Source organism: Polypterus senegalus, chromosome 1 (genome assembly GCF_016835505.1).
Source record: "Polypterus senegalus isolate Bchr_013 chromosome 1, ASM1683550v1, whole genome shotgun sequence".
Taxonomy (NCBI): domain Eukaryota; kingdom Metazoa; phylum Chordata; class Cladistia; order Polypteriformes; family Polypteridae; genus Polypterus; species Polypterus senegalus.
In genome coordinates, this window is record NC_053154.1 from 93422614 (window position 1) to 93444360 (window position 21747).

General features: G+C 35.3%; 2 protein-coding genes across 3 annotated transcripts in view; one reads left to right on the forward strand and one right to left on the reverse strand.

Moving 5' to 3' along the window:
* Positions 1–411: 411 nt before the first annotated feature.
* On the reverse strand, positions 412–8463 carry fancf (FA complementation group F). The gene is made up of 2 exons (XM_039753560.1): positions 7138–8463; positions 412–467 (listed from the first exon to the last, which is right to left on the reverse strand). The coding sequence occupies exon 1, from the start codon at positions 8190–8192 to the stop codon at positions 7140–7142; it is 1053 nt and encodes a 350-aa protein (XP_039609494.1). The 5' UTR covers positions 8193–8463; the 3' UTR covers positions 412–467; positions 7138–7139.
* The window catches only part of LOC120529620 (growth arrest-specific protein 2), a 191970-nt gene continuing 178449 nt past the window's right edge, over positions 8227–21747 (forward strand). Inside the window, exon 1 of one of the 2 annotated variants that reach the window (XM_039753593.1) lies at positions 8227–8292. Coding sequence is in view for 1 of the 2 variants with exons in the window: in XM_039753572.1 (XP_039609506.1) it covers positions 8523–8533 (11 nt within the window). In the remaining variant the exon portion in view is untranslated. Of the gene's footprint in view, positions 8293–8507; positions 8534–21747 lie in introns of those variants that run through there. The other variant, XM_039753572.1, reaches the window with a different exon arrangement.

The window sequence follows — 21747 nt, forward strand, 5'->3', positions numbered from 1 at the left end:
CAGTGAACAATGATGCTTCCAAGCCACCTAACTAGACATATCTATTTGCCTAAATTTTTTATTATGATTTAATCTCAAGTACAGATGGATAGATAGCTAGATATAGCATATTGTTCAGCATGGTTACAGTCTGTATGGCATTTGCACTTTCTACCCCATGTTAATGTTTTCTCCTGATACTGCGATTTCTTACACTATCTGAGAATTGGTGTTCAAGATGAACTGTCATTTAAAACTTTTCTGTATGAGAGTTGGTGAATGTTTCTTCTTGGGTACCCTGTGATGGATTGGTGATTTACACAGGGTGAACTTCTTTCTTCTTTTCAATACTGCTTTTCAATGCTGTATTTCACCAAGTATACAAAGGATGAGTAGCAGAGAGGGATATACAGGATATTTTGGTATGCTTGTGTGGCCCTTTTCTGACTGTGTCTTTGCTGAATAACTCTGGTCTTTGGGTAGATTTCCTAGGAAAAATAGATATATTTGATATTAGCATTTAGACATTAAGTACAAGAAAGATGAATGCTGAAGTCTTTATTAACTAAGCTAAGATGGATAAAATATGACCTTTGAAACATATAAGCCAGATGTCTCTTGCTCTCTCTCTGATATTTACACAATGTCACAGCTCACTCTTATTCCTGGAAGCCATATAAAAAGCATACAACTGGCAAAGGAACAGGAAGAACCTGAGAGTTGAGACCACCAGAGGGAGTCGAAAGTAAACAATGCATCCACACCCCTCCTTGTAACATGTCACCAGGATCCATTATATAAAAAGGAGCCACATAGTGAGCTCAGTTCATTTCCATACACTCATGAAGAGGGAACACCATCAAAGATGACACATAATTACTTTAAGAGAGACTCTTGCCCCGATAACTGGAGAAGCATGCTATATTACAAGGGGAGTGGAAAATAGGGCTATAAACTGCATGGAAATCTACTAGGCTCAAAAGTGTAACATAATTTCTCTTAAAAGAACTGGAAATGAATTTGAGTCTAGGGCTGGGTACACCTGAACAGATTATTTTCTGACAATTTCTGTACTAGCTGTTGTTTTATTGCAGTTTATTAAAGGTTTCTGTATTCTGGGATGAAAAACTACTGGAATTTGTTCAGGTACTAGAAAGAAAGAAAATCTCAGCTTTGAAATGGCCTAAGATGATCTACTGTCTTTTAAATTTCATGAGAATCTAACACAAGGTTGTGAATATCCTCTAACAAGTGAAGATCAACAAAATTAAACTACTCTTTATAGTCTGACTCAAATCAACAAATTTCATTCCTTGCTACTGAATCTCACCTCCTGCAAAATTAGTTTATTTCCATTGGTTCCGAGCCTTGGATTTGTTTCTTGACAGTTCTGTGATGTTTTGAATATCACCCATTATCTACAGGTATTGTTCCTGCCTTAAACCTGATGCTTGCTGGGAAAGGCTTCGGCTACTCCATGACCCTCCTCTGGATAAGTGGGTTTAGAAGGTGGATGGATGATACAAAGAATGCTTTGCTTCATCTTCATCAACTTGACTGCTTGAGATATTTGTAAATGTCAAGAGGCCTAAAATACTACGATCAGAATCTTGACTGGTAGCAAACACAATGAATACATCACACGTCAACTGAATTGATGGCACTGCCCTTCAATCCAATTCAAAATCATCTTAAAAAAAAACGCTACTAATTTACAAAGCTGTAAATGGCGACTCCTTAATTGTTCATCCTATTTCATGGTCACATAATAACTTACCACATATCTGATATCATCATCAAACTCTAGGTCAGTTACTAAGTGTACAGTAAATGCTCATTTAACTTCACAGCTTCTAAACTAGGTCAGTGTGTGAGACTTACTCAGTTACAGCAATCAAATCACGTTGAAAGCCTATCCTTTGTAACTTGTTTTTTTAGATTAATAACATGTCTTTGTTGTACTCTCCAATTAATGTTTATAAATCTACTATAGGAATGCTAATCTCACTGTAAAGAATACTATTAGGCTGTTTCTATGTAGCATCAGTTCAGATTTCTCTTTGTACTCTGGTTAGTGTTTATTTGTCTTTGTTTTACAAGGTGTTAAGATTGTACTGAATCTTACTGTGTTATTTGAAATGCCTTTTGCTTGCTTTATCAAATGTCTGTGAAAGGTGCTATATAAATGTTTGATTTTTATAAAATTTATTTATGATCATCATTAGCTCTTCATCAGGGGTAAGGAAGGTAGTATGCTGGGCATATGACCATTTAAACCAGCTGGTTTAAGGAGTAAAATCACAACCTAACATAAAACTAATATTTTGAGCATGTGATTTTTTTAAAATAGACAAAATAGTTTTCCTTAACTTTTGTGTATTTGACAGACAATACCACCCATCTACATTTAGTTTAATCAGAAGTCCTCCTTTAAACCTTCAGTAAGATGTTATGAAGCCATTCTTTTGTAACCAAAGCTCTGACAATTGCTGCAGCCCATCTGGACTTTTAATGTAAATCAGTCTTCTGGGAAAGGTTTACATGACTCCAATCCCCCTACCTAATGGCATTCATTCCTAACTTAAAAAGTATATACAGTACATTTTACAAAACAAATTAGCTTTAAATACAATATTTTTAGTTAAAGTAACATATGGAAGTTACAGAGGAAATTATACAATGTGAGTGTGGCAGGAAAGCACAGCTGATCTCACTAAAGAAAAAGTGTCAGTTCTGCCTTTAATGGTAGTTCTTTGCTCCAATGGAGCTGTGCCACTTTTGCTGAGTAATTCCCTGAAAATAACACATATGTATTTTTTACTAAGCACTCAAATTACACTAAAATGCTACAAAACCACAAAAATGTCTGGAGTTTCAGATACTTTATTTTAAAATCCAGATTTTTAACTTCTTGGTTTGATTCCAATGTACAACTGTTTTAAATAAAAACTCAGGTATAAAAAAAAAATACAATTGTTTTTTTTCCCCAGTATTTTATTATTAGTGTTTAATGAAAACTTTTCAGAATTGGAAAGGAAAAATGTTCTCTAAAATGGGGCTACTCACCTCTGTTCAAGGATGGCAAGGTGACTGCCGGAGTTCATTGTAATCAGTCTTTATAGAAGCAGGTAATTTTTAGCTATAAATTAAGTTCACTGCCAGTGCGATTTTTGTTTTTCGCCTTCTCTACTTAATCTGTGAGTTATAGTTTACCAAAACAATGTATTAATATTTCAATAAATTGTTCCACACAGTTGTGTTACTTTTCTTCTGAGTTCATTGCTACTTTATGATTCATTTTAATAACAATAGCTGATAAAGTGTCTAGTGTTGCCGGGATGAGTTTCATCTCTCCATTACTCTAAAACTGGGCTTAATTAGTTCAGTAAATATGGTATATAAGGAAATAGAAACATGCAAAATTTCTAGTGAAGTCAGACATAGTAATAAAATGACTTTGTTAGTTAAGCAGCAGTCATGGAATATTAACTACAATACAACACTTAATTCTCAAGGAATGGTTTTTAATCTTGTGTTTTAATTAAAAATTCCTTAGTTATCAGCTGGGAGGAGCCATTTCTATTAGCAATGGTCTTCCATTAGGCATTTCCTTATTACTCTAAACAGTTAAAGGTAATTTTCCTCAAGGATTAAGTAGGTTTGAGGTAAATGTTATGTTAATAAAGACAAAAAAGGCCACACTGAACACAAAAGAGATTTTACTATCAATTCAAGTCTTCTGATGGGTTTAATTCCAAACAGATGTATAAATTAAAGTTATTTGTTTACTTAACCAAAACAAATTCATAGCTACTTACAGCACAAAACAAAGTACAAGTACATCTAGTTCTGTGTTTCCACTACTGGAGCACAAGAATTTTACCTGACCTGTTTAGGTCACAAAGCAAGTGATGGTGTGACTAAACAATCACTGTAAGTAATCAAATATAAATAATCTATTTACAATATAGAAAAGGCAAAAAGCCCAGATGAAAACTGACAAGTCAAATATTTTACTTTATGGTATGATAATAAAAATATGAATTGCATATGCTTATATTTTCTTACACAGCTATAAACTTTAGAAGATACCCACTTCTGCCAGGAACACCTTGTTGTTCATACCCTTTATTTTTGAAAAACAGAAAGAATTAAAAGTACTGCACAATTCAATGAGGCTCATCTTGCTTTCAGAAAAAAGGCAAATAACTGAATTCCATATTATCTGAAGCTTTAATACTCATTTCACAAATACTTAGCAATTGTAATGCTTTTTTATATACGTACATTAAAATTGAAGTGCTGTTATACTGGACATATTTTGACACTCCTATCAGAGAAATACTGAGGTATATGAAAAGTGATAAATTCCACATTAATTAACAACTTCTAATCTTGAGGCATTTGAAGCCATGTGACAAATGCAATGCCTCCAATTTGATCCCAAGAGTAACTTCAAAAGACCTTTAGAAATGGACACAGAAGACTGAGAAAAAAGATGTTTAAGAGAAACATTCATGCATTTTGAAACCAGCATATCCAGGTCAGGGTTGCAAGGGAGCTGGAGCCTATCCCAGCAATCATCGGGCGCAAGGCAGGGACAACATTTGGCTAGTACCAGAAGAATTTAGTGTTAAACAATTACTGACTGAATTGGTGGCACTTCATTTTGATAATTAATAATAAAAAAATAAAAAAAAAGTATAACTGGGTTCATAAGAATTACCTATGAACAGTTTGAAATCATTTTTTTTTTGTCCATGATGCACCAGTACAAAAATATCCCCACATATAATATACTGTTTGACTCATATTCATGTCTAGTTATACAAGACATCAAACTCTTTGTGGTTCCCCCATATTTTTAGCCATCAAGACCAGACATTCAGACAACCCCTCCTTTTTAGGACATTTATAACCATAGTTTGTGCAGAAAATTACACCTTTACTTTAAACAGTAAATCAATTGGTCTCTTCATCAAAAATGATCAGAAGGACTTAAAGTTGTGCATGCCACATCAAGCAACCCCAGTGGTTCACCCCATAAGGGGAAACGAGAGGTCGAAGTTACTGTGCTTCACAAAACTTCGATAAAATGAGGATCATTAATATTGGCATATAGAGTGTCGTTTTACTCTGTATCGAGGTTACTAATCACTAATATTTTTGAGATTATGCCACTCTCAGAATTTCAAACATAAGTATGCGGAGGATCATTTTAGACTATTTCATGGTCAGTGATTAAGAATATTCTTTATTTTTGATTCTTTACTAGGGATGTAGCTCTCTATGGACCTCTGTCAGAGGGAGAAATATGACAAATTTCCAATAAAACTGGGAATATTTAGACTTTAAAACATTTAAATTGAAGCACACATTTTAATATTTCAAATATATGACACAAATATTTTTGTTTGTTATGTACTTCTACATCATGACATAAGTCATATTTCTTATGATCATCTCGAATTACAGTGGCTTATGATAATTAAGACTTCTTTCACTTAAAGACTGCCAAGAATTCAAGATTTAATTAAGATACACATTAAGGCACATACTGGCAACCCTCCAACCTAGCACCGAATACTACGATTATGTGTCAGCTCCTTTCAAATATGAACTGAATTAAGCCGGATTGATCAAGTATGGATGGATGGATTTTCCTAGTCTTGGAAGGATACCAGTATATGGTAAAAGTATTAAGATCATTGAAAATGGATAGATGTACTTTAATAAAGACAACTATTCCTTAATCATCTGTATGACAGTAGATTCCTTTTCCAATCAATTTTATTAAAAATGGTTGATGTTTCACTGTTTCTAGACTGCTACAGTAACTAAATATATGTTAAATCCTTAAACATCTAACATCATTAAACAAAAATACCCATTCTATGTTTACATTTCCAATTAATCTAACAAAGACATGTAAGTTTTTGTGGCTTTTTAAGGCAAATATTTAGTATTTTTGTGGTGTGACAAATAGAATGCCTCTAATTTTATCTCACAGCAAAGAAACAAAAAATGTTCACCTACTTTTACTTTTATTAATAAAACTCTTACTTGTGAATAAGGATACAAGTGCAAACTAACAATGGTAAATCTGAAGCATCGGACATGTCTTAAAGAAGAACCGCCTAGTGTTAAGACTGTAAATGACAAGGCTGCTAGTTTTACCGTAACCATTAACTTTCTATGTCACTGTGAGCACGTCATATTTAATGACATTGCATCAGTTAACTATTCTATATTCTACTTGTAAATCACCGTGGGGTAGTGTTACTTTTGAAAGGTGTAACATAAAAAGTTTGTTGTTGATGAAATTCATGCTTATAGGATACTTCTACTAGTACTATTAATATATTTTTACTGGTGCCAGATGAAAATTGTTATTTTTAAAAGGCAACTACAGTGCAAAGGTCTCCTTATAACAAAATAAAAGTACTCAATAAGTTAAGGCAGTCATGTGTACTGAAAATTGAGGCAATGCATTTAAAAATGTATTTGTCTTTTTTCTAAATTTAAAAAAATATCAATGGTTAGTTATTGATTCAACATAATTAGACATTCCTGTTCTCATTTAACAGAAACACTTCCTAAAGTGGGTTGAAACAAAAAAACAAGTGCCAAAGTTTTATTTTAGGATCAAGTGTGATATGCCTTGCTTTACATGTTTTTGCAGCAAAGATAAAGTTTTAACAATTACACATAAAAATATTCTAACACCAGATTCCACTGTCACATTTTAAAGAGGATCCATGTTTGAAAAATAACAATGGTCACAGGATGATGGATGAGTAACCACTTACCCAGTTGCCAAACACTGTGGCACACTGTAGATATTTTTTCATTCTGTCCAAGTCTATGTATTAGCAATACACCAAATAATTTAGATAATGCTAGCAATAACCATATCTATGTATTGCTCACAATAAACTTAATGTGACTTTTTTTCTCTAGATAAACATTTAAAGAGAGGTGTAAGTCTTTAAAAAATAATAAGCTAAAAAAACTTTACTTGGCTCAAAGTTTTCATTTGTACCTTCATAAAAGACTGCAATTTTAAATAATCGGAGAGAAAGTAAAAAAATAAATTATTTCTCAGAGAATTCAACCAGTTTTCAACTATCCACACTTCCACGTAGGCACAAGAGATACCTTCACATTTTCTTTAAAGCGATAAGCAAATCAGTCCAAACACTAATGCCCCATACGTCAAAATCACCGTCCGCAGCCTTCAGGGAGAACAACGCACTTTCCGTTTCTTTTTTAACTTCCTCTGGTCCTTCCAGCAAGATGCGAAAACGCGCCAGCAAATTGTTCCAGTCCAGTCCATCTGATGTGTGAATCCACTCTCTTAGAACCACGTCGTACTGCATGGACCGCCCTTGATCCGTCAGGAAGCCGACGTAGGCAGCCCTGAATGATGGGTATCTTTGGGCCAGGAAACCTGCAGGAGTTAAGTGCAACTTTTCACACAGCCTACGCATTAAGCAATTGTTCCTCGTCAACCACTCAAGCAAGAGCTTAAAAGGTGCAGATCCGAACTCATCCTCGGATATTAACAAAGACGATGCCATTAATGGACAAAAGTATGCGCTTTGATTCGCGTCCTCTGCCAGGGATGACAGTAAGAGAGAGTCCATGAGGTCCAACACTTTATCCACTGTGCCTAAATAACCGAGACTGTCCCGCAGCCACCTCATAAGCATCTTCCCAGCTGTCTCTATATCGTTAGTCCCTAGAGACAGGCCATTAATGTGCGGGTGCGCAGCCACGGATAGCACAGACGCTGCAGCCTGCTGCCTCATAACGTCTGCTAAATAGTCCACATTTTGCTTTCCAGGGGCGTCCCACGGATTGATCAAACTAAACAGCTCGGACGAAACTGCATGAGGTAGCGAAGGGTTGCAGAGTAGCTGGGTCAATAGCACGCCCTGACAGTGTTCGAGGTCCCCGAAAGTTAACTGTCGGTAACCCCGGAGGAAAATCCGGCGAATTTCGGAGTGGGCTGTCCCCAAAGCGTCCTCCACAATTCTTCGCACACGTGGGTTGGAGTCAGCCTGGCGGTGTACCTGTTCGAAAAAGGCTGCCCAGCGAAAGGCACTGCGAACGTGTGGTGGCTCCCAGCTTGACAAGTGTGGACTCTGGACAATAACGAACACCCGTGCCATGTGAACTACGTCCTCGAAGAGAGTCTCCGCCGTCGCCATGGCTATCGCTTAAACAAGTAAACAAGCAATCAAACAAGCAGCAGCGAAGCAGATGTCCACTTTATCCTGGCAAAAAAAAAGTCCGAGAAGGGCCGGACCGGTAAGTGCTCTATACTGTAGTGCGCAGAGGTTTAAGGCACGTGTTTAAATTGCCCGGGTATTGTAACAATCTTTGTGTTCGGTTTACCCTTGGCGCCAAGCAAATCAAATAGTGAAGGAAGTAGAGAGAGAAAAACACTTCCGTTCCTATCTGAACCAGGAAACTGCAAAATGTGTGTTTAATAGAGTGCCTGCAAATGCAACCATGTTTACATGAAAACGAGGCTGCGAATGACAAGGAAGTAATGTCTATTTTTTAAACTTTTTTTTCTTTAGACTTATTCACGATGCATAAATTAAATGCAAATACAGTGTCTTTATTTACAGTGATAACTTACAGCTGCTTGTATTTATGAGTTTTATTTTTAGATAAAAATGTAAGAAACCTGTGCAGCACGGTGGTGCAGTGGTCGCGCTGCTTGCTTGTAACAAGGTTTCCATATGTTTGACATGCAAGTTAGGTGAATTTACGTTGTTAAATTTGCCTGTGCGTGTTTGCACTACAAAGGACTGGTACCCATTCCAAGGTTTGTTCCTGCATTGTACCCTGTGCTTGCTGGGATAGGCTGCTGCAGCCCTGCGACCCTACTCTGGATAAGCGGGTTAAAGTAATGGGTGGATTGATGCAAGAATCAATTAAATTACACAGAAAATAGAAAATTAGGCACTTTATTGTGTGCACTGTTTATCCTTACTGTATTTTTTATGTGGCAGCAGCCCAGTGTTAATTATATTCATCCATGGATAAGTTACACTTGGCAATTAATGCAGGTTTTTATACATTGGGAAGAAAAGTACTGAGAGAACTCCCAAACTCCACATAGTAATTGCCAGTCTGAGATCACAGCCCAGCACTCTGGAGACGGAAGAACTAATCATTGTGCCCGCATGTACCTACAGAGGAATATTTCAGACAAAAATAAATAAATGAATACTCAAATAAAAGTACTGTGAAATGTGACAATAAATAAAACAGCATGAAATCTGAGCATAAATAATGTATCACAGAATATGTTTTGTTGATAATTTATTTATTTAATTTTGTCCATAGTATTTTTCAGAACAAAGCATGGAATATGGCTTGTATTTAAAACTGTCTGTTTCACCTGTCAAAGCTAAGACAGGTACCAGGAGTACATGCAGATAAAGACAGGAAAATGTATTTCAGATTTCATATAATGCAAAATTATAAATCTAACATTTCGATCATTGACACAAGTAATAACACCTGCTCTAATCTGGTGTACAATTATGCTGTTTTTCTGGAGCCAGAGCAAGGCTGACAGGTGTTTTTTCATGTAACAGAGATATAGAAACCTGACAGAAACAGAAACACGTGTCCTTTTATTAAGGTGAATGTTTATTTTCTAGTACATACTTCTTTAAGGTTATCTGATAATTATGTAATGTAAAAATTTAAAGTCTCATTGAACAGTCCAAGCAAGTGCTTGCACATCACCTGTGCTCTGCGGTTACCTCCCCAATTTGTAAATGTTATATGAAATAAATGACCAAATATGATAAGTGTTAAAAAATGGCTCATCTAGTGATCTGCGTGATAATATTGGCTGATACCAATCTGTGTCTGTCATAACTTTCTGTGTTCTCACATCAGCATGCAGAATGATTACTCGGGTAGCATTGGGTGCACAACTATGCCACAAAAGGAAATACATGATTTTTTCAACCTTCGAAAAAAGGTAATGAAGACATAACAGGAACAAGGCTTGGCTCCTACTGGTGATGAAAAAGCAGCATTATATAAAATGAATGTGGTTTTTATTTGTTGACAGAATCAGTTAAGCTGATAAAATTTTAACATTCAATTGTATCTCTTTGCTCATAGGCTTTATACATTTTTCATTTAGCCATAATATAATATTCTCAACCTCACAAGATCTAATTCAGTGTTGCAAATGGGGCTGGGGCCCATATTAGTAGGATCAGGTGCAAGGCAGTAACATTTTAAACAATAAGTCATAGAAATACTGTTATTAAAGTATAATTTACAGCAGAATGTACAAAGTGGTGATTAAAAAGGATTTCAAAGCAGTATCTGCTTATTTTTTATTTGAGTTGTAATAAAACATATTTAAAATGGATCTAATGAATTTACTGACCTTATTATAGACCAGATATTTACACAGATTATTAAATTAGGAAAATGTATTTTGACCTTATCCTGAATAGACTGAGGGGGTACTTCTACTGTCATCTGTATCTGCAGATACAAACTGGAGAGAAATAAGTTATTCTCCCAATGAATTTGTCTTTGCTTTTCATAGCTTCTTTCACATAGTATAATACAGTATTTAACTTTAGAAGATCACAAAAATGTAAATTAAAGCAACTATATAAAAATGTGCAGTACAATGTCATCAAAATACCCAGTAATTCATGTAAATTAGGCAATAAATTCTAGTTAAAGATAAATATTTTCTGTTCCCTGATTGTGTGTCACATACATCTATATGGACTTTAGTTGGTGTTCTCACTCTCATAGATATAGGAAGTGTAAAGTTTGATTTTTAAGCTCAGCACAAACTATGTCTCACATCTCTGTATAGCTTAAGGGTATCTGCTTCATTGGAATCTGGGCTCCAAGTCTAACTTGCACAATCCACATGTTAATAGAAGAAATGCTCCAATAAATTGTTTCTATGAATAATACCAGGTGAAACAGAGACATACATTTTTTTTCTATAAATGGTACCTGCACACTCTCATTTGATCAGCAGAAGGGTCCTAAAAATATAATTTCTAAATATATATCTAGGAAGATTCATTAGTGGCTGTGTGTACAACTAAAAGAAGGAATATGAGATGAACTAGCAGTGTTAGAAATAAGTGGCCAAAAATACTAGTGCATGAGCAGCACTGACGTAAATGAGCAAGAATTGTAAAAATAATGAGTCCTAGAGTTTAGTTTGTCACTGTGTTTTGGTCAAAGTCAAGCTGAGTAAACTGAGAACTTATTTTGAATAACTCTCATAAGAGCATATGGGAAACTTTAACTCTATGAAAAAATCAGAGTTAGGTGGTGTTCCCACATGCAGGTTATCAGGATGTGTTCTCAACTGCCTTCTTAAAAAATTCTAAATCATTGTAAATAATTTATTTTTCAACTAAAAAACAATATGAAGTGCTCCTAGGGTTGTAAATGAGTTTTATTCCTGTCGTTTTTTTGTAAACCCAATTGTTTATGCAAGTTAGAATTTCCACTGAAAATGTCAGTTTATGAAAGTATTGGCAAAATGTCATAATGTTTTAATACTTACCTTATAGAAACAATGTTTCAAACTTATGAATAAAATAATAGTGAAGCAATATTACTGTACTTTAAATCATAAAACACAAACAATCAGCCTAATACTTAAACATCCTAAAGATTTTGATAATGATACAGTATCTATCTAGAAGTATCTAAGAGTTGGAAAAGGCATAACAATTGCACAAAAACCCACTACTCACTTATTGCTTAATGGGTGTGAGGTGTATCTAAGATGCTGGGAGGTACAAGTAGCAGGTTCTATTCTATCTCTCTTACATCTACATTGAGCTTGATTGGCTGACATGACATATACCCCAAATGAGCAACTTTTTAAACTGTATGTTGGAATGAGCACATCATTTCTATTCTAATCTTCACTAATTCTCCTTTCACATACAATAATGTTTCACATGTCTGTCAACCATTCAGCTTCAAGCCCTTCTGCTGCCTTTAACAATTTGTCATTTTTTTTCAGTATTTTAGCGACCTTCTCTTTGGAAAACTTACAGCTATGTTGTTTTGTTTTTGTCACAACAGATGTAATGATCCCATATTTTCTCTTCATTCAGCAACTTCTCCATGTACATCTTCTAGGTATCCTTAATGTCACCGCTATGAATCAAGGTGCTCCCTTCAGGATTTTTCATGCAATTTACACCTACTACATTCTGCCTTTCTTTTGCCACATACTTCACGATCTGCTTCAGAATTCTGTCTCCTTCCCCTTCAGTCTCTCATTCACTTGCAAAATCCTGTTTCTTGGCTTTTCACAACTACTTTTCTACTCTGCTGTTTCAACTTCTGGACTTTCAACCTTGGCACATGCATCCTCTTATACTTCTTAATGCCTCGGTATCAAAGATCTTCTACAATCTTACAATGTTGTGATGCACAACCTTATCAAAGGATCACCTTCACATTTACATTCATGTCCTGGTCAACAGTCCTCATGAACAAAGCCTATCATAATATTTTTAAGTCACAAAGAATTCTAGATAGAAAGATATATATTGAATATTTTATAATTAGTGTGATGAAAGGAAGAACCTCAGTTTTAATTGGTGACCATGAAGAGCATAATAGTATGTTATTGAGAAAATATTTTCTTAATCCTAGGAATTTATTAGCAACATTTGGAATTTTATCTGTACAGGAGTTGCAGCCAATCATTAAGAGACAGGGTTTGCTGCAAACAGAAAATAATAAGATGAAGAAGTACTTAGAAACTATGAAGAAAACAGGTATGTGTGTATAGGAGAGGCATTTCAATTTAATATGTCCTTAGGTACTGTGTAGTCTTAGTTGAACTTGGTTCAAATCTTGTGATTTCAAAGCCACTAATTGCCTTTTTAGTTTTGGGTGCAAATGTTGTTATTGTCTGCACAGGTTTTGCTTTTTTTGTAATAGATTTATTTGTGTTTTTTCAATTCAAAATAGCTGTGCATGTGGATATTTTAAAGAGCATAAGGTTTGATGAGAGCAACTCATTCAGGCCAAACAAACAGGTTAATCCCTTCATTTATTTCTTTCTTAACTTGTGGTATCTTATCAAATGTTAATAAAAATAAAGATAAGTAAAATTATTGGAAACCCTGGTGAGTTGAAGCCCTGTGTTCTTTCCTAATAAAATTCAAAAATATTTCTAAAACATGATCTCCATTTAACCCTGTTTTGACTGTTTTACTAATGCACCTCTGCTTAATAAGTGTTATTCATTTTTGTGTTTAGTAATTGGTTGCATTAATGTATTTGTGATAATCATTAAGATAACTTAAATATAAGTGCTAGGATTAAACCAGTCGCATTTTCCTAAAGTGGGGCAATGTTTGTGAGCTTCCAGGCTACAGAAAGGGGGATAATTTATTAGCCATGTTCTGACTTAGCATGCAAAATCAGTTTTTATCCTCTAAATCTATCTGTCCTAAAGTTAATAAAACAGAATGAGTATTGAAAGTGCCAAGTCATAACTGAATTGTGATGTGGTTATCCTCCAATACAGTAAAAGCATTTTCTACATCAGAATGTCAGCTATTTTTGTTTGTAACTGAAGATCTTCTTTGACCTGCATGTAGGAAGTCTGAGCAACTGATTTAGGCAGACAAGGACCCCTATTGTTGTGACAGTGAAGCTGGATCTAAGTATGTCACACTTTTTTGTTGGCATTTAGAGGTCATTCTGCCAGGTCCTAGTCAATGTTCATAAATGTGAAGCTAGAATATCGCAGGGAGCTGCTAATAAGTGTTGACTATGCTTTTATTACTTTAAAAATGTAGACAGTCCCCAAAGTTTCTGATGACTTGCTAAAATCTCAAATGAAACTAGGGTAAACTGGCAAAGCAGTTTCCTTATGTCTATATATTTATTTTTCTTATTAAATAATTTAGTATAAAAATATCTGCCTATTCATTTTACCTGTCAGCATGTGTTCTACTTTGGAAGAACCACTTCAAGATTGTATTGTAGTACATTAAATGACTCATTTGCATACATACACAATCAAAAGGTCAGTTTAGTTAACCTGAGTTTATTTCTTTGGGCAGTAATAGTAAAGTGAATTCCCTGGAGGAAATTCAGAGGAACATAAGGATGAAGCGTACAAAGTCATCTGTCTAGGTGTGATTGGTATCCGTATAAAGACAAAAAATAAAAAAAAAAAACACCCATTTTTTTCTGGCTGTGTGAGTATCATAAATTATATTTCTTTATTCATCTGCCTAATCATTTTATAACCCACTTGTCAAGTTAGGGTCATGGGTGCAGGAGGCAGCATTTGGCATAAGGCATGATCAAATCTTGTAGTGGGTGCCAGTCCATCCCAGGGTGCATTCATGCACACATCCTCTTGCTTTTCCATTTTAAAGCTGCATTGAATTGAAGTCAGTCTCAGCAATAACCAGGATTGAATGATATTGCAGCATTTGATCAGTACATGCTATTTTACACAATTTTTCAAAATCCCAGATTCAAGGTTGAATTAAATGCTGTATCTTAACAGGAAATCTTCTTTAAGTTAAATTAATTACAGGACGCTGTGGTCTTAGTTTTTTAGACAGTATCTTATGTACTACTGTATAATGTTTACAGGTTGCTGGTTTAATTCACATCTCACCCCCACTTTGTGACTCCAAGCAATTCAATGAACTTGTCTCTACTCCAATTGTAAGAAAAATAAAGTCCTAATATTTGAGGTTGCCTTGTTTAACGACTCCTTCTAAATGCAGTATATTACTTTTGTCTGTCTTCATTATTTTTATATCCATTACTCAATGAAGGCCATTTGACATCTGTGAAAGAAAGAGCTGCCCCTTATGATGGCATATTTAGCAGAGGGAATACCCAGCTGTAATTTTAATGGTGTATAATACATATTCTGTCCTTGGAAAATGCTTAAAAGAGCTGTTGAGGATTTTAACAAACTGACATGTTAAACATAATCACATACCTGTCTCATGTGAAGCTATTCATCTTTTGGAGACTTTTCCATTTCAAAATGGAAATGTGGAAAGTGACACATGTTATTTAGGATAAAACAGGTGTTTTGGCATAAGGCAGATTTTACATCATGGCATTATTTTTTGTTTCTTGTAATACATTATTGCAGTATGGTGTGTCCTGCCTCAGCTTTATGTCACACATTTTAAAACAGTTCACCTCTGTTTTGGTATTGTGAAAAAGTTATTGAGGACATTTTGTCAAAGAAGCTGTGCAAAGAATATGGAGAAATTCTCTTGGTGTACTTCTCATACTGTAGATGATAAGTGTTTGTGGAAATTTCTTTCTTATATGTGCAAAATCTATGAATGTAATTCATTTTTACATTGATGGAAGATTATGTTTGCCATAAAACAGAAAAACGTTTGGTCGGAACAGACCATTTAGCCAAACATAGCTTTTAAATTCCAATTCAGTTAACTCTTTTAAAAAATCAAGTAAAATCTGAAAATGTTTAAAGTACTAGTATATGTTACACTACTTGACAGCATTTTTGTATATCCATTATCCAAAGTGTGAGAAATTTACTTCTAAACAGTTTCCATCATCCTGTCATTTTCTAGTTCAATAATTAATTTTAAACTGATGGCTGGCATCCACCCCATTAACTCCTTAAATAATTTGAAACACTTGTATTATATATCACTTCTTAATCCCAGTTTCTGTAGACTGCAATCTATCTAGTATATCTTCTATGTATTTTAACTAGATCAGATGTGTAATTTTTGTAATATAGAGTCTATATATATATATATATATATATATATATATATATATATATATATATATATATATATATACATCTTTAAAATAACCTTCCTAGACTTGTATTCTATATTGTATTCACTAAAAAAATTTAAGATTTTAAATTTCATATTTTCTAATTTGAAATTATACATTAACTTTATACGCCCTACATATAAAACCTTACATGTATTTACATTAGACTTCTTTTGCCACAAAATCTACCCAAGTCTGAATTCCTTTCAGGACTATTTATAATGGCAATTCACGGGTATCTGCCAGTCTTCCTAGTTTAATTTGACCAGCCGATTAGTTACCATTTTATTTGGGTGATTTATATAGATTTAAAAGAGCACTGGGATCAGCACTGACCTTTGAGGGACTCTTCTAAAATATTACTAAACCTATTAAGTAATGGCTACTCCATCCTAGGGATCTTATTACCTTTACATCCTGCATTCTGTCTTATTTATTACTTCACTTACGATTAAAAAAAATGATCACTAATTTCATCTAGAACCTGCGCTTTCCTATTTGTTGGGGTTTCCCACTTAATATTGGGGCTATAAATGTGCCCCATTATTATGACACCCCCCCTCTAAACCTGTTCTTTTATATTAAAAAATTACATCGTGACACTATTATCAAAGTGGGCGGCATTATATTACACTCCAGAGTTGTGATTCTCTCCTTGCAGCTCTCTATTCAAGCTCAAATATTTCACTAAGATCTGGCCTTCATTTGAAGCTGTCTCATATTAAACCCTTTCCCGAGCAAGTGGCTACCCCTCTCACTTTGATCTTGCTTGAGTTTTCTTAAATAAAATGTACCCATTTATATTATGCTCATTACCATTTTCTCAGACTCAACAAGGTTTCTGTTACTGCTATAATACCATATTTATTTGGCACTACTACTCATACAAGAGGAGTGACCAAAATATTCTAAGAGTTATCATTTACATTGACTATTACTAGGAACGTTTGCCTTCAAAGCAGTCTCTGTTCTTAATTTGTTCCAAACGTTAATCCCACTTTCTGAAGCAATGCAAGACTTGTCCAAATATGGTATAACTAAATTGTGTTATGTTATTCTTGATTTCTGGGCTGTCTTCAAATATCCTTCTTTTCAGTTTCATTTTAATATTTATGAACAAATGATGGAAGTAAAGTTAATTTCCAGCCTTTTTTTGACTTTATCACACACTTCTTGACAGTAAAACTCATAATCAAGGTTAACTTTTGGAACAGATTTTGCAGATATTTGATGCATGCAGAAGTTTTGACCAAAAATCAATTTACAGTATTCTAAGGAGATTTATAGTTTATAGGCTATTATTTGGAAGTAGAACTATCAAAATTCTAAAATTCTCTTTCACCTTAGTCAACACTTCATAGATGATTGAATTTGGAGTTCAACCTTAATGTACTGTAAGTTATCTTTGACTAATTATTGACCATCCTTTAAAAATAATATTCAAACAATAATCAAAACTGGTAAGTCTTGACATCTAGAGGACTTTTGATCAATTTCTATAATTTTTCACAAAAATCTGATGGTGGTGTTTTGTTCCTCCTTAATTGAAATTTAATATTTTTTGATATTCTATTTATTCTCCTTTTTACTCACCTCAACACATCGAACTTCTGCTATAGTCACACCTGTAGTAAACAAAGAAATACAACTATTTGATTGGACCTTGTGTAGCTACTTCTTTAGTATTATTGCTAATATTTGTAGCATTGAGGTTAGTAATTTTAATCTACAGCTGACTGTATGTTCTCTTATTCTCAGTGTTAGTACTTTAAGAAATAAATTGTAGATTTTTTAAATACTACTTTCTATTATCTAACATAAATTTTAAAAAGGTCCTGTCTTAAACTACCTGTCTCACTGCCTAGTTTAAACAGTCCTTTATTACTCAAAAGCCTTCCCAATGTGTAATTAACCTACAGTATCACTGAAATATTATAAATACATACTTAAACATGAAAAAACAGATAGATATTTGCAAAACTTAATAGTTAAGCAAAGAATGAACGCAAAAAAACTTACAGCTCTTGGGGGACACATGCAATTCCTGTCTTTCCTAGTTAGAGTTGGAACATTGTCCTCATGTCAGCAGAAAATTTTTTAGGGTACTCTGGCTTCCTCCCTTTGTTGTAAGACATGTGTGGTGTATTAACTGCCAACTCTAAGCAAGCTGAAAGTGAGTGAGTGAGAGAGTGTATCCTGAGATGGTCTTTTCCACAGCTGGATCTTGATTTGCATCTGAAACTGCGCAGATAATCTCTGACTCTCTATTGCTTTTTAATAGTAAATATCTTTTTTGTGTTTATTTTTGTTTCATCTTTATGAGTTTATTTTTCTCCTGTTTGTAGTTCCATAAATATATGTACACCTTTGTTTTACACCTTTGAAAAAACATATTCTTCTATTTTCAGAGCTCTTAGTCAAGTTCTGGATCATGGGAGGCTGAAGCCTGTTCCAGCCACACTGGGCGCAAAGCAGAAACCAACCCTGGATAGGTTGCCATTCCATTGTATGGCATTTGCAAGATACCCAGTTTTAAACCATCAGCTAACCTAATACTTAAATATTTACAACTGTGGAAAGAAAGTTTGAGTATATCCAATATGTGAATCCTACATGCATGCTAACTAAAAATGGCACTTGGCACTGATAATTTGAAATCAAAGAAAAATTAAAAAGAGTAAGCCAATTCAGAAATTCTTGGGTGGATGAAGTACCCCTCCAACTCACCATTATCAATCACAAGGCATAAGGTAAAGGGTGCACACTGTCTGGGTGCATCAACCCCAGAATTAGAAGCATCAAACCGTTATCATGTCCTTGCGGAGCTGGATGATGTCTCTGATAATCCTGAGGTGGTAGGCACGGATGAGGAGCCCCAATGGGCCACCTCAAAACCAGTTTCCCAAAAAGACAGAGGTAGTGATAGTTGGGGGATTGAAATGCAGGTGTGCTCCAGAGAGAGAGAGACAGTCTTGCACGGTGTGTTGCCTTCCAGGAGCACAGGTGGGAGACCTCCCTGGAAGGTTGGATAGGCTCTTGGCCAGAGCAGGGGTGGATCCAGTTGTCATTGTCCATGTTGGAACAAATGACATACATAAGGGTAGTCAGTCTGTCAGTTCTGCGATCCAAATTCAAAGAGTTAGGTGCCAAGCTGAGGAGCAGAACTGACAAGGTAGTCTTCTCCGAAGTTCTGCCTGTGCCATGCCCAGTCCAGGTAAGATTGAGGAGATTAGAAGGCTTAACGTGTGGCTCAAATCTTGGTGCAGGGTAGAAGGGTATAGGTTTATGGGGCATTGGGACTCCTTTTGGAACAGATGGGACCTGTTCCGCCGTGACGGGTTACATCTGAACTGGAGGGGCACCAATGTATTGGGGAGGCGTATGTGTAGGCTAGTCGAGGATTGTTTAAACTAGGGAATGGGGGCAGGGAGTTTAGGACAGGCCAGGTTTAGATCTATACATGGAAGAACAAACAATGGTGTAGAAATAAAAATGCATAGTAATGTAAATTTTAAGCAAACATAAAATGAAGGATTAACACATTAAAAATAGCTTGCCTTAATGCTAGAAGTATCAAAAATAAGGTAAGTGAGTTGGAGTTGTATGTAGCAGAGCATAATTATGATATTATAGCAATAACGGAAACCTGGCTAAATAACAAAGATGGGGATGAGTGTAACATAGAGGGATACACATTTTTTAGGAAGGATAGACAGAACAGAAAAGGAGGTGGGGTTGCTGTTTATGCCAAACAGGGTTTAAATGTAAGTCATCTTCAGTTGGATGATGAGCCCCATCTTAGTGAGGACATGTGGCTTCGCCTGGAAAATATTAGGGAAACAGGTCTTATTTTAGGAGTGTGTTATAGACCACCCAATTCAGACAGTAATTTCAACACACATCTTTTAGTAATATCAAAAGGTTTACAGGGGATATTATAGTCATGGGGACTTTAATTATCCAAATATTAACTGGGATAACCTTACAGATGGAGGAGCACAAGAGCAGGAGTTTTAGAAGTAATCAGTGACTGTTTTTTAACACAGCATGTTAAAGCACCAACAAGGGGTGAAGCCTGTCTGGATTTAGTATTCTGTAATAATCAGGATAGAATTGAGGGTGTAGAGGTGATTGAACCACTAGGGTCAAGTGACCATAATGTAATACAATTCTCAGTATTTTGTAAGAGTACAGATGCAAAGACTAAAATTGTTAAGTTGAACTTTAGTAGGGCTAATTTTGAGCAGATGCGACAAAGTCTAAGTAGGATAGACTGGGATAAGCTTTTAAATGTGGAGACAGTCAGGAGCAGTGGAACAGGTTTAAAAATGTTTTACATGTAATGCAGGACAGATACATACCTAAATTTGGAAGTAATAGGAAACTAAAAAACTCCATGATGGATTAATAAAGATTTAAAAAAGAAGTTGCAAAGGAAAAAACTGCTGTATAAGGCATATAAGACTAATGACTGCAAAGAGAATCATAGAGCGTATGAGAACATGAGGGCAACCATTAAGAAGGATATCAGAGAGGCTAAAAGACAGTTGGAGAGGAATATAGCAGATAAGGCGAAAGAAGACCCCAAGAGATTCTTTCAGTATTTTAGTAGTAAAAGAACAGTTAAGGAGGAGGTCAAGTTCATCAGGAATAGTAAAGGGGAATTAAAAGATACAGACAATGAAATAGCAGATGCCCTAAACTTACATTTTTCTGAGGTGTTTACAAGTGAGCAAGTGGATAACATCCCAGAGGTAAACACGGCTACTAAGGAGGTACTGAGGGATTTGGAAATTGTAGAGCGAGAAGTGCTGCTCAGATTAAATAAGATGAAATCAAACAAATCACCAGGCCCAGATAATATTTATCCTCGTGTTCTTAAGGAGGCTAGTGAGTACATATATAAACCCTTGACACATATTTTTAGGAAGTCACTGTGCACTGGAGAGATTCCAAAGGACTGGAAAATGGCAAATATCATCCCATTATATAAAAAGGGTGACAGGGCAGATCCAAGCAACTATAGGCCAGTAAGCTTAACAAGCATCACAGGAAAATTAATGGAAGGAATTATTAAGGATAAGATTGAGCAACACATGGCAAGGACAGGAGTTATTCTGAACAGTCAGCATGGGTTCAGAGGGAGGTCGTGTTTTACTAACATGTTGGAATTCTATGAGGAGGCAACAAAAGGATACGATCAAAGTGGAGCTTATGATATTATTTATCTGGACTTTCAGAAAGCATTTGATAAGGTGCCACATGAGAGGTTGGGCATCAAGTTAAAAGAAGTGGGAGTTCAGGGTGATGTTTTTAGATGGGTGCAGAATTGGCTCAGACACAGGAAGCAGAGGGTGACGGTGCAAGGAACCTCATCAGAACTGGCTGATGTTAAGAGTGGTGTTCCACAGGGTCAGTGCTAGGGCCACTGCTATTTTTAGTATATATAAATGATTTACATAGGAATATAAGTAACAAGCTGGTTAAGTTTGCAGATGATACCAAGATAGGTGGATTGGCAGAGAATTTGGAATCCGTTATATCATTACAGAAGGACTTGGATAGCATACAGGCTTGGGCAGATTTGTGGCAGATGAAATTTAATGTCAGTAAATGTAAAGTATTACACATAGGAAGTAAAAATGTTAGGTTTGAATACACAATGGGCAGTCAGAAAATCGAGAGTACACCTTATGAGAAGGATTTAGGAGTCATAGTGGACTCTACACTATTAACTTCCTGACAGTGTTCAAAAGCCATTAAGAAGGCTAACAGAATGTTAGGTTATATAGCATGATGTGTGGAGTACAAGTCCAAGGAGGTTATAACTCAACCTTTATAATGCACTGGTAAGGCCTCATCTTGAGTACTGCACTGAAAAAAGTAAGGTAATGATTCACACTTAATATTTTC